Below are 18958 nucleotides of genomic sequence, written 5' to 3'. Positions count from 1 at the left end.
GGGCAGAGGGAACGTCTGGTGATGGGGCACAGGAAATGTTTTTTTGTGGGGGCAGAGGGAATGTCTGGTGATGGAGTAGAGGGGACGCCTGGTAAGAGTGCAGAGGGAACTTCTGGTGAGGGGCAGAGGGGATGCCTGGTGAGGGGTGGAGGTAATGTCTGGTGAGGGGCGGAGGGGACAGCTGGTGAGGAGGCAGAGGGGATGCTTGGTGTTAGGGTTGGGGTTAGGGTTAGGGTTTGAGACCAACCCAGACACTGATGTGAGCACTAAATTGAGCATGAAAATAGCTTCCATTGTCACATGCCATGTTGCAGTCTTGAGTACACCACCAAGTCATCTCATGTCAGTGTATCTAATTGTAGATCACTAATTTAATGACAACGATTTTGTAATTTCCTTGAGATTTGTAACGATTCGAAATAAACACTTCGGATTTGATTGATCGTGAATCTATAGACCAACCCAGAGCATAGATAACGCTTTGAATACCCTTTCGACTCCTCGGACCTTTCGATCCCATAGACCTTTGAGACCTCTACACCCCTTAAATCCCTTGACTCCCTTTAGACGCCTTTGAAGACCTCAACACAATTTAGACCCCTTAGACCTTTCAGACATGTTCAACAGCTTGGACTCTTGACCATTTAGTCCTTTTTCAACCCTTTTCACATGCTTGAGAGATTAGACCCTTTCAACTCCTTAGATCCTATCTAATATTGGAACGTACCCTTTAGAGTTTAGACCTTGAGACCATCTCTAACCTTTTAGGTGCACTCCACGCAAACATCTATAGTCTTCTTGCAAAACACAGACGACACTTTTTTCAACAACTAAAGCACAAACTCGACCCACCCAGAGCATAGATACTCTGCTAGTTTTCACTTCAGGGGTGCAAATTTTCATTTTGTTAACAATGCTATAAAATCATGCTTTTGTACCCAAGTACATTGCATTTGTTAATAGCTCACGTTGGTGCTGCCCTGCCGAGAGATCTTTTTTACAAACTTGATAAAAGTTTTAGTAAACCCTCCAGGCTTGTCGATGACAAATTTATCAATAAGCTTACGTTTTCTCTCATGCCTGGGTCTTTAGAATTACAATGACTGAAACCCAAATAAGAACACTTCGTGGCCATTGTGCTAAAAATCATTTTCTAAAATAAAAAAAGCCTTGTATTATTGCAGCAATAGCTCATGGTTAAAGCACAAACACAATTCAAGTTAACAATTGAAGGATATGTGGCTTTATTGTCAATTTATACACACCTTGATGGGTATGCACGGGAATGCACACCACATGCTATCAAACATACAGATTGCGCACACAGCAATGTGCGTATGTAAGGCAGGATACGGCCAGCAGCCATTCGACAACATTCTCATTGCAAAAATCAGGATCCCCACCCAAATCAGGATCATTGCATTGCAAATCAGGATCAAAAAATCAGGATCATTGCAAAAATCAGGATGCAAATGGCCGCTTTATGTTTGGTGTATTTATGATGCAAAAACAAAATGAAACAAAATTGTACATCAAGTGCAAATATATTTCCACAATCATGTACATGGTTCCGTGAATAGGTACCTTCAAACTTCATCCTAAGAAACATGTGGGGGAGAGAGAGAGAAGATAAAAGTTTCATCGCACGAAACAAGCTCTTCGGGTGATACTGCAAATGTTTAGGTGAAATTTTCACAACAAATGTGCACTCGGTGATAAAAGTACCAAATTGGGTGGGTGGTGGGCAACTAGTCGTGCATACCTTCCGATTTAAGAATGGGAGGCACATGAAATTTCATCTGTGTACACATTTTTCAGCAGTCCAAAATGGTAACCATAAGATTTTGGCACAGCCTGTGTTCCATGTTTTCAAATATAAAATTGGACTTCTCATCTGCCTTAGTCGTATTAAACTGCTCCATTTGGTAAAATCCACCTTGGACATGCTGCTTCTACTCATCCAACAATGAATGGAGGCCCTCGATGTCAGATGTGAGATTAGGGCTGTATATCTGGACAATTTTCATGCTTTTGATACAGTCCTTCATCCTGGCTTGCTCTTCAAACTGTCTGCCCATGGCATCCAAGGCCAGTTCCACAAATGGCTTATTGACTTTCTCTACTCTCATAGCCAAGATGTGGCTCCAAACTGGACCTTTTCATCTCCTCTCCCTGTCAAGGCTGGAGTACCCCAAGACAGTGTTGTCGGCCCCATATTATTCCGAATCTTCATCAATGATATGTATTTTCCTTATGTATCCACATTGTCCACCCTTTGCGTTCTCTCTTACCTTTCATCGTTACCTGCATTCCTTGTTTGTCCGTCTCCATCTACTTTGTCCCTTTGCCCTGCTGTTGGTGTTTTCCCTTCTGTTGACCTCTTTGTCATGTTGTGTCCTGATTTGTTCTGTGTAATCGCTCTTCCACGATCCTAGACCATGTTTAAAAACAAACCATAAAACCTCCCCCAAAAAAGAATGCCCCGACATTCGTGGCATTTTTCAGGAATGTATCCTCCATGAATAGCGGGGTCTGTCAATACTTGCAGATCTTAGATTTTGCAAGTAACGAGAATGAGCAATCAGAGATGGCGGACCCTCACCAGGACTTGTTACCCTTGCCGAAGGAGAGGGTATTGCGTTTGGGCCCATTTGTTTGTGTGTTTGTCTGTCCGCTCGCCTCCAGCCCAAACCACTCAACTGATCATTCTGAAATTTTCAGAGATTAATGCACCGGCCCTGCGACGGTCCCGCATTGAAGTTTCATAAAATTTGATCGACTGAAAAGGTCTACATGGGCTGTTAGGCCAATTTGAGCCAAAATTTTGTAAAATCCTCAAATGTCATCCGATTGACTTGAAATTTGAACAGGATTTGCAGATCAGGTCAGTGAATTCAACCACCTGTTACTTTTTAGGTTATCTTAGGTCATAAGGTCAACATTGGCCACAAGGTCAACCCAAAATAGGCCAAGTTATAAAATTGTTTCGAAAATTGTCAATTTTCATCCAAATGACTTGAAATTTGAAGAGCATTTACACATCAGGTCGCTGAATTCAAGCACCTATTAATTTTGAGGTAAATATAGGCCAAAAGGTCAACATAGACCAAAATGTCAACATCGGCCAGATTTCTAAAATCCTCAATTTTCATCTGATCGACTTGAAATTTGAAGAACATTTGCATATCAGGTCACTGAATTCAACCACCTATTAATTTTAAGGTAAACATAGGCCAAAAGGCCAATTTCAGCCGAATTTACTAAAATCCTCAATTTTCATCCGATTGACTTGAAATTTGAAGAGCATTTTCATGTCAGGTCGCTGAATTGAACTACCAATTAATTTTAGGTCAAAGGTCAACACAGGTCTAATTTCTAAAATTGATAAATTAGGGCGAAAAACTAAATATATCACTATATCAAAAAAGTTGTGGACGAGTTATGACAAAACAAGGTTGATGAGTTGGATAGGTGCCAAGAACAAGCGGGTGGATTTTGGTTAGGATCCAGCCCATCAGGGGGATACAAAACATAAACTGTTCCACCTGGCAGAGGTATGCGCTCTACCGAGTGCCGTTCTACTTTGTGCTGTTTTGCCAAGTTGTCACTATGAGTGATTTTCATTTGTTCATTCGTTTGTCCGCACAGAACTTTCGTGTTTCTCTCCGCAACTGCTTGTCGGATTGAGACAAAATCTTCACTAGTGGTGCGACTACTCATGTCGAATGTTTTAATGATAATTAAGATGTCATGGGTCACATGGTGTGGTAGCCATGTTGGAAAAATGGAAAACTTTGGACCTCTATCTCTGAAACCGCACCAAGGAAAAATTTGAAACTTGGCACACGACAAGTACTCCTCATGAGGAATGAGTGAGATTTCTCTTTGATGACATCATAGGTGCCTTCGTTATGACATCATAATTGCAAATGTAGAATGCTACATCTGATTAGTGTGAAAATGTTTGAAGGTCATCTAGGAATAAAATGGTCCACAGAAAAAAATTTGGTGATATCATCAGTCATGTGATTTGGCAGCCATATTAAAAAAAAATAAAAATAAAAATAAAAACACCTTCAAAAATCTTCTTCTCTGAAGTGGCTGAACAGATCAAGGCGAAACTTTATAACGTTATGATCACCTATCCATAAGGAACAAAAGGTTCACACATTTGATGTCATAGGTCACATGGTTCGGCAGCCATATTGGATTTACTCCAACAACTGTAAAAATCTTCTTCTCCAGAATGGCTGGACAAATTGAGGGGAAACTTCACACAAATGTTCCCCAAGCCATAGTTGTACAAGTTTGTTTTAGGAATCATTGATAGGTCACATGGTTTTGCAATCATATTGGATTGAAGAAAATATAAAATAATGTTTTCTCTGGAACCGCTTAACCAATCAACGTGAAACTTCACATGTATGATGTAGAAGTGATGGGGATACTTGTTTTACATTTCAACTTGATTGGACGCATGATCTGGCAGCCAGAATTATTTTTTAATTTTTTATAATTTTAGTTCTTTTTATTTTTGAAGAAGGCTCACTTGGCTGTGCCTGAATGGGTTTGGGGGTAGAGGAGCAGCAGCTGAAATGTAAATCCTATCCAGGTTCCTTCTGACGACTTCATCTTTGCTTTTTGCTTGTTCGGCTTCCTTCTGATTACTCCAATGCAGGACTGTACCTGTTTGGTCTTCCATTTGATTTGAATTGAATTTATTTTAATCCCATTCTAAATTCAATGGAATAATAATGAAAAACGTCCTGGGTCAGGGTCAGATGGCCGAGCAAAGCGTGGTTGTATCAAAGTGGGATGTCTTGGTACCCATTTATCACTGCCAGCAGTTATAAACTGCCAGTTCTAGTTATGTCTCTTCATAATTGTTTAACACACCAGTTCACAAACGCGATCTATTGAGGGCAGGAAACTCGCTTCGTGCGGTCAATCCACTGGAAACGGTAACACACGAAGTAATGTAACCCGGCCAGGATTGGCAAGCCGCCGGCACGCAGAGTTATCAGGACTGGGTGTTCGGGATGGACCAGAGTGTTTCCTCTCATGCAGAGTTTCAAACCCCGGATCCGCAACAATAGGATTCCGTTGAGAGCCGCTTGTTGGCTACGAGAGTGGAGGAAGTCAGTATTCCAAGAGTGGAGTTGGCCATGGATTCGATAGGTAGACAGTTTGGAGAGCAAGGCAGAACACCAGACGATATCGAAAACACGAGATATGTCCAGAGAGACTGCCCTGATCTCATGTCTGACATTGGTGGCCTCTGTCGATTGTTGGGTGAGTAGAAGCGGCATATCCAGCGTGGAGTGACCTGGTCTGAATCTAAGTTGATGATCTGAGATGAGTAATTACCCTGTGCTCGTGAAGCAAAAAGCGAGGTTCAGCGATTGGTAGGGTATGTACGTATGGAGGCCATATTTCTAAAATTGTGAATTTTCATCCGATTGACTTGAAATTTGAACAGGATTTTCATATCAGCTCACTAAATTCAACCACCAATTATTTTTGAGGCTAAAATATCAACATAGTCCTATTTTCTAAAATTGAGAGGTGGTGTTAAAAAGTATATACATCACGATATACCAAAAAGTTGTGGACGAGTTATGACAAAACTTGGTGGATTTGAGTTGGGTCAGTGACAAGAACAAGCCGATTCGATTTTGATTCCGATCCAGCGTATAAGTGCGATACAAAGCGTAAACTATTCAGCCTGGCGGAGGTATGCACTCCACCAAACGCCATTCTACTTTGTTCTGTTTTGCCAAATGGCACTCTATGAGTGATTTTTACACCACGCGCATGAACTGAAAAGTGGGGTTAAGCAATTGGTCACGTCTGAATTTTGTCAAGAGCGTGCATCGAAAACTGTTCAACAGAGGAAAATGAAACTTTACCACATGTTACATGACCATTTGATATAGCGCATATTACTTGGATGATGCACGCCACCTTAGAACATACATGGTGAATTAAACAAAGCCTAATGCCCAGAGATTAAAAAACAGAAGAGTTGGCTCACACCAAGTCCTTCACAAGACCACATGGGGTATGTATTTGATGAATACCATCCAGTTTGAGAAAAGGAATGATTTTATGTCAACTGCAATGATGGATTCCATGATCTTGCTGATGATTGGAATTTATATATTTACTAGCAGATTTACCCGACATTGGGCAGGAAGAGAAACATGAATAAGTAACACTTTGTAGCCAAAGGAAATTTGGAAGTTGAAATACCCTCTGCCACCAGATGGCATGACATGGTACACATTTACAAAGATAATTTATGCCCCCCCCTTTCCCCCTGCATACCCTCATGTGAGGCTTTGGCCACATAGCTGACGCTACCCCCACCCCCCCAACCGCACAAAGTTGTATTTGTACCCCGAGTTTGGAGTTTGTAACTTATAACGTAAAGATGTAACGTAAAGATGTAACCGTGCATAGAACACATACAGAACTGATGCTGAGACTGTTTGAATTGTTTGTACACTTAGACATTTTCCCATTTTACTTCTCTCCATTTATTCAACAACAAATTTGTGATGCATCCACTTAAACATTGGGGCAGTACACCTGGGCGCTCACCTGGTAGCAGCTAGGTAAGATAACCAGGGAACCACTGCTAGGCATGGATGATCCACAAAATATATAATGGAGAGGAAAGTAAATACCAACGGATTTTTTTTAATGCTTTGAACAAACCTTGGTACATCACAGGTGATAAAGGTTGTGGTCAAGTTTCATCAAAATTGTGTGTAGTTTTGGAGAAGAAAGCAAATACATATTTTAGGGGGCAACCCCCCCCCCTTATACCCCTTTAATCTCTGTTTTTCTAATGTCATGAACAAACTTTGGTACACACATGGTGATGAATGTTGTGGTAAAGTTTTATCAACATCGTATGTGTAGTTTCAGAGAAGAAGTTGCAAGTTTTTGTGGATGGACGGACGGATGGACGACGCACCATCCCATAAGCTCCCTGGAACTACGTTCCAGATGAGGTAAAAACAAAATTACTCTTTTTTTTCTTCTTCTTGTATTACAGCTTTATTTTGGCGACTTTCATTGAGATTTGGGATATTTTATGAATTCATGTTATTTGAAATAAAACTCTAGCAAGTACTGGTACATTCAAAGTACACCGCCCACATGCCAAATAAATAAATATATCCTCCAGCGCGACATTGCCAGGGCGCATTGGGCACCCCACCAATGCTACCGTGCAGCACGTGGACACAGAATTGGGAGGGAGTAGTGCACTTCTGAGGTGAATGTGTACAAATGTACTTTTTACATAAATGTAGACAAATGTACTGAGGTAAATATGTACAAATCATAAATCAAAAATACTGCTTATAGCCAAATCACTTGGTCACTGTCATGTCCAAATATCAGCTTCCGAGCTCAAAATATGCCTGAGATATTGCCAGGAGGAAAATTAAATAAATAAACAATTAATAAACAGGTAATAATTAAATAATTAAACGATAAATAGATCAATCCAAAAAAAAAGAATAGCGTTTTTTCCAAAGCACATCTTCACTTTTTTCTCCAAATTTCAGCTTCCTTCATCAAAGGATGGTTGAGATATCGTCCGGACAAACAAACAAACAAGAAAATGATGTCATGCAGAGCACGATACTTGCAAAATCCACCCCCCTCTCCAAACGTTACCATGGCTACATCAAATTGTCCATTTCATTAAGATTAAAATTGGCAATCTTCATCAAAGTTCAGGTCAATCGGATGAAAATAGTTTATTTTTCAGATTGAAATCGATGATTTTAGAAGTTAGACCTTGAGTTGACCTCCTGACCTCAAAAATAGTTGGTTTCCAAATTCATTGATGCACGAAGCAATTGCTGCTTAATTCCCAGGTTAATCATATGAAATTTGACGATTTACAAATTTGACATCGATTTGACCATTTGACCTCAAAAATAGTTGCTTTCCAAATTCAGTGATGGACTGTGCAAATCCTGTTCAACTTTCAAGTCAATAGGATGTAAATTGATGATTTTTTTCAGTTGAAAATTGATGATTTTAGAAGTCTGACCTTGAGTTGACCTTTAACCTTTAGATCTCAAAAATATTTGGTTTCCCAATTCAGTAATGTACTATGCAATTGTTTTTTAGTTATCAAGTCAATCGGATAAAGTTGACGATTTTTCAAAGAAAAATTGGTGATTTTAGACATTTGAACTTGAGTTGACCTTTGACCTTTTGACTTCAAAAATAGTTGGTTTCCTAATTCAGTAATGTACTATGCAAATCTTGTTCAAATTTCAAGTCAATCGAATGAAAAATGACGATTTAAAAAATTTGAACTAAAGATGACCTTTGTTATTTGACCCCAAAATCAATAGGCTTCTCAGTTGAGATTACCTCTACAACTTGTTAAAGTTTCATGATGATAGGTTTAGAATTGTGACCTTTAAGCGACAAACAGACAGACAGACAATAACAAAATCGACAAACAAATATACTTGAAAAATCTTCGATTTTGCAAGTAACAAGACGATGTCGTGCAGAGCACGATACTTGCAAAATCCATCAAAACAAGTTTGACCTTAAAAATAATTGGTGGTTGAATTAAATGACCAAATATGCAACTCCTCTTCAAATGTCAAGTGAATTGGATGAAAATAGAAAATTAGAAAAAACTAAGGCCTATGTTGACCTTTTGGTCAATGTGGACCTCAAAAACAATTGGTGGTTGAATTCAGTGACCTCAAATATAAATCCTCTTCAAATTTGAAGTCAATCAGATTAAAATTGAGGAATTTAGAAATCTCCCCGAAGTTGTTGACCATTGGCCTATGTTGACCTTTTGACCTCAAAAACAATAGGCTTTTTCCTTATCACAAACTGTACCATGTGGTGACGTTTCCTGAAGATTGGTTGGAAATTGTGACCTGTAGGTGACAGACAAATAGACAGACAGAATAATAAGACGTCGTGCAGAGCACGATACTTGCAAAATCCATCAAAACAAATTTGACCTCAAAAATAATTGGTTGGTTTAATTTAGTGACCTGAATATAAATTCTCTTCAAATTTCAAGTCAATCGGATGAAAATTGAGGATTTTAGAAATCCCACCTAAGTTGTTGACCTTTAGGTCCATGTTGACCTCAAAAATAATTGGTTGGTTGAATTAATTGACATGAAATATAAATCCTGTTCAAATTTCAAGTCAATATGATGAAAATTGAGGATCTTAGAAATATCACCTTAGTTGTTGACCTTTGGCCTGTGTTGACCTTTTAACCTTAAAAACTATAGGCTTCTTCTTTATGACAAACTCTACCATGTGGTGAAATTTCGTGAAGATGGGTTTAAAATTATGACCTGTAGGCGACAAAAAGACAAACAGACAAACAGAATTACAAAATCGACTGACCAATAAGCTTGAAAAATCTTCGATTTTGCAAATAACAAACAAACAAGAAAGAAAACAAACAAACAAACGGAGTGAAAACTGAGTACTCCCTTCCTTTGGCACCCGGCGATGACATCATGCATGGCCAAGATATGGAAATGGGAAGGAGCGGTGTATAATAATATTTAGAATTTCCTTTTAAAGCCTTTGTTGATTTCAACCTTCAAATAAATCATTGATAAACTATTTAATGTGGCTTAATAAAATGAGGTGATCACATCTTATTTTTCCTCACTATGTGCATCAAAGATGATTGTTTTCAAAACCTCAAAAACACAAACCATTCCCAGGAAAAGAAGAATTTCATATAATAAACACAAAACTGTACCTCATCGAGATATGATACATTCGGGTCTTCACCATCGTGATCGTCGTCGTCGTCGTCGTCGTCGTCGTCATCATCTCCATCTTCACTGTCATCTTCACTTTCCTCCTCATATTCACACTCCGCTGTCCATGTGGCATCACTCTCACACGTCTCCCTCTCCTCCATCCCATTCGATCTGCAAATAAATAAAATCAACTTTCCACTTCTCCGCTGAATGTTTCAATTAATGATAAAAAGCTTCATAGATGTTTGAAAGTGTAAAGTGTCATGACTTTTTAAAATGTATTGTGTAAGGTAAAAGGATTTACAAAACAAAAATTGGACAGGCACTGAAACTGAGCACAATGAGCAGAGTTAGCAGCATCCAGAATTTCTTCCACTCATGGCTGCCTCACTACCTCTGGGTATACACAAACAGGAAGGTGGAGGTTTTTTTTTCTTCTTTTCTTGTGTTTGACAAACTACAGCTCACAGATACAAGTCTAAATTAGACAGCCAAGTTAAAGCACTGTCTGTTGATAGGTGAATTCCCCAAAATCCTTCATCAAACTTCCGTAGGTGACACTCAAGTCTAGTCGAGTCAAGTCACTTTTATTGTCATATGTTTAAAAATTAAGGTTAACAAACAATTAAATTCTTATTCACAAACAGCCTTCTTCTTCAATGCATACCTCTCTCAATCAATATTTATAACAACACTACAGCAAAATTTAAAACAGTTTTGATGAATTTACATTTTACAATTTACACATAACATAATTTACATACAACACAGAGCATCAGCATAATCCTATTTAGTGGCGGTTTAGGATGCGACCAGTCTTGGGAAAAAAGACTGTCCCTAAACCTGGTGGTACGAGTCCGGAAACTACGATACCGCCTGCCTGATAGCATAGGGATAAGTCCGTGTACAGGATGAGTGGGGTCTTTTATAATGGGCCTTTCTATATCAGCGATTGATGTAGATATCTTCAATGGATGAAAGCTCTTTACCTGTGATTTTTTTTGTGTGCAGTCCTAACAATGTTTTATATGGCCATGTGGTCCTGTGCAGCAGAATGGCTGTACCAGGCTGTGACGCAGCCGGTCAGTATGCTTTCGATGGTGCAGCGATAAAAGTTCTCAAGTGTGCAAGTATGCAGTCCAAATTTCCTTAGCCGTCTGAGAAAATAGAGGCGCTGTTGTGCTTTTGATATGATGGATTTAGGTGTTGTTTGACTGTGTCATATCATCAGAGATTTGAACGTCTAGAAATCTGAAGCTGTTCACAACCTCCACAGTTTCCTCAACAGTGGTGATGGGAGCATGGCCTGTGATGAATAGTCTGATCTGGGTGACAACAGTCACATGCTGGGCTGTCTTTGAAATTCCATTTGTGGAGGTGGCATGATGTCTTTGCATGGAGAGTACAGATCCTGTTGAATGCAGACCCCACACTGTTTCCCTGGAAGGTCAAAACCTGGAGGCTCTTCTGTCACATTACTGACCAGTTCTTTGTGAGCAATGTTGTTGTCTGTCCAGAGATTGCGCCACTTGTCCTTTGTGTTAAATCCCGTGTCACTCTAAACATTTGCAGAACCCCAGAAACGTTTGCGTGACTCGAGTCACCTATTTGAGAAATTCTGCAGGTCTTCATGGACTGGAAACTTTTGGTTGGCTTTGATGCAAACTCTCTCGGCATCCTTTCCTTCCGACACACATCAAAGGGTGGGATGTTAGGCAGGACTGGGAGCCACTGCACAGGTGTCGATTTCAATGTACCACTGATTATCCACATCAGTGTTTTCAAGACAGTGTCCATGTGTTTTGTGTGGCTGCTCTCTGCACAAACAGAACAGTATTCCACTGCAAAGTACACAAGAGCAAGGCTAGAGTGAAGAGTGCATTCACTTGATTCCCAGGTGGTGCTTGCTAGTTTCCGGATGATGTTTACCCAAGTCTTGATCTTTTCAGTGACCCAATTTTGGTGTTCACGAAACGTGAGGCTGTGATCAAGGGCGACTCAAAGGTACTTGGGGAACCATTCGTTCTTGACTGGTTTGTCACAAAACCTGGAGTTTGCTGTTGGTCAGTCGGTTGGTGAGATGAAAAGCGGTAACTGTAGTCTCAGTTGGGGATGGGCAGGAGGCACGAGTAGATGAAAACACACACACACACACACACACACACACACACACACACACACACACACACACACACACACACACACACACACACACACACACACACACACACACACACACCTTCCCCAATGTCTCGGATTAATTTTTTTGATTTATTTATATTTTTATTTGCGGATGTTTTCTGATGGTTCTGTGATTTTTCCTGGTGTATCGGCTTCAATGTCAGTTGGCATACAAAATTACTGTGCTTCACGATTGTCTCAGATCGCTGACTTGCATTTGATTTTTCATTTATATAATTTTAATATACTTCTTTTCCCATTGATTTATATTTTCATTTATGGATGTTGTCTGAAGATTCTGTGATTTATTTTCCCCAGTGTAATGGCTTCAATGTCCACTGGCACACATTTCAACTTTCTACGTCACACAGAAGGAACCGACCTTTAATATCAGTTGGTGAGTCACTGGTTAGAAAGAGTTTTATATATTAGATACTAGAAAATACCACACGTCGCTTCGCTGAAGGGAATACTAAAGGGGGAGGGGGGGAGAAAAAGATGGGGAAGAGAGAGAGAGAGGGGGGGGGAGTGAGGTGGAGGTGGGGGAAAGAGGAGGGAAAGAGAGCGGGGAGGGGTGGGGGAACAAGGAAGGAGGATGAGGAGATGGAGGGGGAAAGAGGGAGAGGAGAGAGGAAGAGTGAGGAGGGGTGTGGGAAGGGAAGACAGTGTGAGGTGAGAGGTGGAGCATTTATTGAAATTCATACCGTCTCATCAAAATGATTCTGCATAGAATAACAGTGAAGATGGAAACAAAATAATGTCTGAAATCCATTTTCTATCGGACATACTATAAATACCGCCTGGAGACAAACTCTGCCTGGAGACAAACACTGCCCGGACACGTTCGGAGACAGACACTCAGTGTACAAAACATTTGGAACACCTTCCTAATTTTAAGTTTCACCCCCCTTTTGCCCTCAGAACAGCCTCAATTATTGAGGGCATGGACTCTGCAAGGTGTCGAAAGGGTTCCACGGGGATGTTGTCCCATGTTGACTCCATTGCTTCCCACAGTTGTGTCGAGTTGGCTGGTAATGGATCTCTACTCCGAATAGTTCGTTCCATCTCATCGCACAGATGCTCAATTGGATTGAGATCTGGTAACTGGAGAGGCCACTGCAGGAAGCTGAATTCACCGTCATGTTCGTGGAACCATTCCTGGACAATCCTAGCCTTGTGGCATGGGGCATTATCCTGCTGAAGAAATCCATTCGCAGATAGATACATTGCTGCCATGAAGGGATCCACCTGATTGAATGTCACAGGACATCTGAACAACATTGCCAAACGTTGCTTCACTTTTATCAAGGGACCGAATATATGCCATGAAAATACACCCCACACCATCAGTCCACCACCACCACCCACCTGCAATGTTGACACACGGCATGATGTGGTTTTATCTATGCCCCAGGTCCTCCCGTCAGTGTGAAACTGCAGGAACCAGGATTCGTCAGACCAGGCAATGTTTTCCAATCCTCCAGTGTCTAGTGTTTTTGTTCCTGGGGTCACTGCAACCACAGGTTCTTGTTTTTTGCTGAAGGAAGTGGAACTCTGTACAGTGGGCCGTCATACCCTATTCGTGGCAAGGTACAATGAGATATTTTTTTTTACAGAAGATCCAGGTTGGAGTGGAGGAGGTAAAGGAACAGCTATGACATCTAAGAGTAGATAAGGGCCAGGTAATATGCACCCGAGATTATTGAGGGAAGTGGCTGAGCAGGTAAGCGGGATATAGTTTCACCATTGGCATACACTTTACTTCTGTTGGGGTTAACCGCAGTAAGTTTTTTCCCGTCATTCACGAACCGGCTGTCCATGCCTGATGTTCGACTGAAGGTGTCACAGGAATGTGTAGATACATAGATTGATCTTCACAGGCCAAATACTTTTCCTCACGATTGTCAACCAATTTTGACTGCAGGTCACCCAGTTTACCTTGGCTTGGCCAAATAAGGTTACTATTCTGCATCCATGTCCACAAAAGACATTGCTCCATTTGGCAAGGAAGTTTTTTACCCGTCATTCACGAACCGGCTGCCCATGCCTGATGTTTGACTGAAGGTGTCACAGGAATGTGTAGATATATAGATTGATCTTCACAGGCCAAATATTTTTCATCACTATTGTCAACCAATTTTGACTGCAGGTCACCCAGTTTACCTTGGCTCGGCCAAATAAGGTTACTATTCTGCATCCATGCCCACAGTAGACATTGCTCCATTTGGCAAAATGGAAGCAGCACAAATAAAAATTGTCCTTTCACAAGAAGCTCCAGGTTTTGCTACACTAGTCCATGAATGACTGTGAAGTGAGCCTAGTTACTGGCATATGAATCGCAAGAAACCAGCCAGTCCCATCTTTCTCCGAACAAAATAAATAAATCACTGGCAATCGACTTTGCAGCAGTGTGTAAATGTTGATCTGCAGTCTAATTGGCATCCACCCAAAGACTCCTTATTTGTTTATTTTTCACATCCTTCCTCACTTTCACCTGCAGTCAACAATAGGAAGGTGAGGCCACACACTAGGTTAATTGCCAACTTGTTCAACAACAGAAAAGTTACAAAAGAAAATGTTCTAAATGCCTTTACACCAAATGTTTGCATTGTGCATTCAGACAGAGGTTATGGGTATTTGGTAATGCAGTTTGGTCGAGTGTAACTTCAGTTTGTCCTCTGTAAGCCCCCACCCCTCCCCCCCCATACCCCATCCCTACCATCCCACTCCTCAAATGCTAATTTTTAGTACAATATACTTCTTCAACTCTCCTCCTTTAGCATGATATAATGTATAAAACGAATGCACAAAGTTATGGCAGTTGGCAGTGTTACAGCAGGTAAGGTGACACATACAGGCCTTTGTCATGCATGAAATGATCAGTGTGCCAGAAAGATCACATACGATGTATTTTACCCTGGCCTGCAGTTGGTGCTATTCATTTTTTTCTCATTTTCGTCCTGTTGCTCCAAAACATCTCCATTGGCTTGTACACCGATCCGGAAATCCTGTGGAAAACCGAAGGCGAAAAGCAGCATCAGATAAAGATCACAATTGACACCAATGATAGGATGGTGAGGAAAATAAGACTGGTGAGACGGCTTGTCGGAATGCTGGCCTCTTAAATTCATCTCTCGGGTTTGACTTTAAAAAAGAAAAACTTAAAAAAAAAACTTGGACTTTTCATGAATGCTGTGATCAGTTTGATCACTGCAAAATAAATTGTAATAAATATTCAACAATACAAAATTTAATGACAATAACATTAAAATAACGACATCTGTGATTCCAAAGTGTTTGTCAACAACTTAGGTGGTATTTCTAAAATCCTCAATTTTCAACCCATTGACTTGAAATTTATATGTCTGGTGTTGGCTTAATGGTTAGGGTGGTGGGCTTTGGAGCCTGAGTTCAAATTCCCCTTAGTTGTTTAATTAACATCAGGTGGGGTTGACTCTGCCTATCATCCTTCAGAGGTTGGCAAATGAATGCCAGCCTGCTGGTATCCTGTGTCAGAGTGGCGACTTGTCCAGGATTGTGTCCAATAGCCAAGGAGACTGCTGAGGCAGCACCAACGCTCTGCACAGAGTATAGTCCCAATGGATGGATGGAAGGGTACGCCTCCCCTGGCTTAAATGTGTTCTCATTGACAATATATCCATAAGACTCGATCAACATCATGAAAATCAGAGGATAATTATTGAAGTTATGATCAAAAACGTTTTTTTTGATAATTAGGTCACAATCTGAAAAAGGTAGGTCAAGGACACAAAACAAATATCAGGTGCACAATTTCAGTACAAGTACACTATTATGATGCAAGAACATATTGGAAGGCCAAGCGGTCTTTGAGATGCCACATCAGCAAAATGAAGTGATGACACAAAGCGCTTTTTTTTGCTTTTTTCAGACCGTCAATTTGATTTTGACCTTTTACTCGGGAGTGGGAGGAGGGGGGAGAGGTCTAAGAAACTCTGTGTTACTATTAAAAATCGTGGGCACCAATTGTAGAAACAAACCCTACAAAGCAACAAGCCTTCAACTACACCCTTAATTATGTCAACTCCGCATACATTCTGAGAATAAACTGTTGTTGTGTGAGAACACGTTTCGTGTAATGACCTGGCATTGCAGATTTTGCGAGTGAGAAACTATTTGAGTGCAGCTTTAATCGTATATCCCTGGGGGAGTTAAAATTGGAGATGTTCTCTGAAAGAGACCGGCAGAATTAACAATTCCAACCATTGGCCTGGCAGATTATTTATATTTGTGCAATTTTCTCGATTTTCCAGGAGTTTCAAGGACTGTGTGAACCCTGTGTTAGGAACACAATAAAAACGACCCAGCATAATCTTTGCCCAGGGAATGGTTCGGCAGCACTGACACTCAGTCAAGCGTCTGGTACAGTTGAATGGTCATGAATGATGAGGATGAAAGGAGTGGAGTTAACTCAAGTGCACGTGAGTGAAGTGTAATCAAGTTTGATGTATATAAAAGAGATTGCTGGTTTTGGGATCATCAATGACAGTGGACTATTACTTATATTTTACAGTTGGGGTGTTTGCATAAAATATATCGCAAAATAAATTTCAGAACAAAGCATAATTAATTAAATAAATAGGAAGACCATATCTCCATCGAAGTGTGCAAAATGTCAAATTTATGAGCTCCCCTTCATCATACTACACCATACTCCTGTGTTTTATGAGTAAAGCCTCTCGTTTCAAACAACTTTCCATTCTCTCCCCTCTTCTCTGAGATTCTCTTCACCTTTCTTTTTCTCCCATCTGACAACCTTTCACTTTTATCATTTATAAATGATAATGGTGCTTCATTATATTTACCTCTGCCACAAAAGATGGACAGAGGTTACATTTCACCACTGTCTGTCTGTGAATAGGATATCTCAAAAAGATGTGGACGGATTCGGACTAAACTTGTGGACAGGTTGAGTGTGCGACAAGGAAGAGTCGATTCAAATTTTGGTGAAAATCCGGATCCGGATCCGGATCTGATAATGTGTTTTTGTTTTAAGTGATTCTTCATCATTGAGAGATGGGGCCAAAAATGATGTATAGCATGATATTTCAAAAAAAAAATTGGGCCTGATACTGGATCATTTTACTGGATCAGGAATCGTGTGGTGAAGGTATGTATGCACTCTACCGAGTGCCCTTCTAGTTTTAACTGTAATGACTGAACCAAAACTGCCAGTGGCATATGTGTAAAGTGAACCATTTTTCAAGATAAAGAACACCCCCTGACATGAGCAGGATGATTTTAGTGTAATATCATAGTGAAACACTCAATAAGTTAAATATGTAAATAAGTAAGGTGTGTTAGCTGTACAATATTGAGGGACTTACATTAGCAACTGACCATCATAGTAATGTGCTGGAGTAATATTGCTAGCAAACTGTGCTTTGGGCAGAAAAGTCAGACATATTTTGCTACATCTCTGATCACCTAATGAGATGAGCAATTTAATAACAGCTGTAAAAAGTCACATCCACAAACAGGAACACATGTTCCTTAAAGGCCCTATTAACCTGTGCTGAAGCCTGAAGAATAGCCAGAAGGCGATCCTGCAGATGATGCATTAGTTTTGGTCCATCTTCCAGGTGATGAGCTTTTAGCAAACGGATACCTCCTGCCAAGTCTGAGTTCCGCAGCAAGCTCCCCTCTTTGGAGTCGAGGAAAAACAAGAAAAATGAAGAAAGAGATAAAGGTCTGGCATGAGATTTCCATCACAAAATCAGGAAAGTTAAACAGTTGAACTTAAAGTCGGAAAAGGATTTGTGACAATAAACGAAATATCCACAGATATACAGGGAGGGATGATGAGGAACATATGTGTAAACCAGGAAGCATTTCATGTTGAAATATAAAATCATTATGATGATGAACTGCTTTTAACCAAGAGAAAAATCTGCAGCCATTTGTTGCTATACAATACATCAAAGTGATTACCTGAACCTGTATGCTATTGCCAGCAAACCAGGCTTTTGGAAGAAAAGACAGCAATATTTTCCGACACTTCTGATCAACTAACGAGATTAGCAATCTAAGAACAGTTATAAAAGGTCACATCCTCATCGAAGCACACATGTTCCTCAGAGACGACAATAACATTGCGTTTGCATGGGTGAAACTGCAGAGCTTCTGAAAAAAGGAAAGCAAGAGCAAAACGACTCCTTACCGGGGGGGGGTCAGGTGGCATGTCCACCGAAAAATTTTGAAACATTGATGTCAAAATATGCATTTTTAGGGGTGATCCTGTTCAAATTGTAACAAAAAAACGGTGCAAATGTTAATGATATTTGGGGAATATTTTAAAAAATTTCACCTGAACATCCATTGCTGCGAAGATTGTTTTCAGTTCGTTGAGACAGCATTTTGTAATCATAAAATAACTGAAGACTGAATACCACATACATACCTTTGCAGGACTTTTAATACAAGTGTTTTATTAAGGGGGGGGGGTGTCACTCGTCATGTCATGGAGGGGTTTCACGGAATAACCCTTGCTTCATTGTGAACTAGAGCATTCACTGCCCCCTTTAAACTCACGGTCAAGTAATGGAGGGTTTCCCAGAACCATCCTCCCCCAAGTATCAACCACAGCATTCATTCCCCCTTTAAACTCACGGTCATGTAATGGAGGGTTTCCGAGAACCATTCTCCCCAAAGTGTCAACCAGAGCATTCACTACCCCTTTAAACTCACGGTCTTGTAATGGAGGGGTTTCCCAGAACCACCCTCACTCCAGTGTCAACCAGAGCATTCACTACCCCTTTAAACTCACGGTTATGTAATGGAGGGGTTTCCCAGAACCACCCTCACCCCAGTGTCAACCAGAGCATTCACTACCCTTTTAAACTCATGGCCATGTAATGGAGGAGTTTCCCAGAACCACCCTCATTCCAGTGAAAACCAGAGCATTCACTATCCCTTTAAACTCATGGTCATGTAATGGAGGTTTCCCA

The 18958-nt window shown here is 40.5% G+C and overlaps 1 protein-coding gene across 1 annotated transcript in view; it reads right to left on the bottom strand.

Moving 5' to 3' along the window:
* Positions 1–1227: 1227 nt before the first annotated feature.
* The window catches only part of CUL9 (cullin 9), a 352312-nt gene continuing 334581 nt past the window's right edge, over positions 1228–18958 (bottom strand). The window contains exons 40-43 of the mRNA XM_085856907.1: positions 14889–14980; positions 9788–9962; positions 8893–8933; positions 1228–1598 (exon numbers count right to left, since the gene is read on the bottom strand). Of these exons, the coding sequence (XP_085713033.1) occupies positions 1436–1598; positions 8893–8933; positions 9788–9962; positions 14889–14980 (471 nt within the window). The 3' untranslated portion in view covers positions 1228–1435. The remainder of the gene's footprint in view (positions 1599–8892; positions 8934–9787; positions 9963–14888; positions 14981–18958) is intronic.

This window comes from Eptatretus burgeri, chromosome 15, assembly GCF_056783735.1.
Source record: "Eptatretus burgeri isolate ZD-2024b chromosome 15, Ebu_testis_v1, whole genome shotgun sequence".
Classification (NCBI taxonomy): domain Eukaryota; kingdom Metazoa; phylum Chordata; class Myxini; order Myxiniformes; family Myxinidae; genus Eptatretus; species Eptatretus burgeri.
This window is presented reverse-complemented; position numbering and strand designations above follow the sequence as displayed.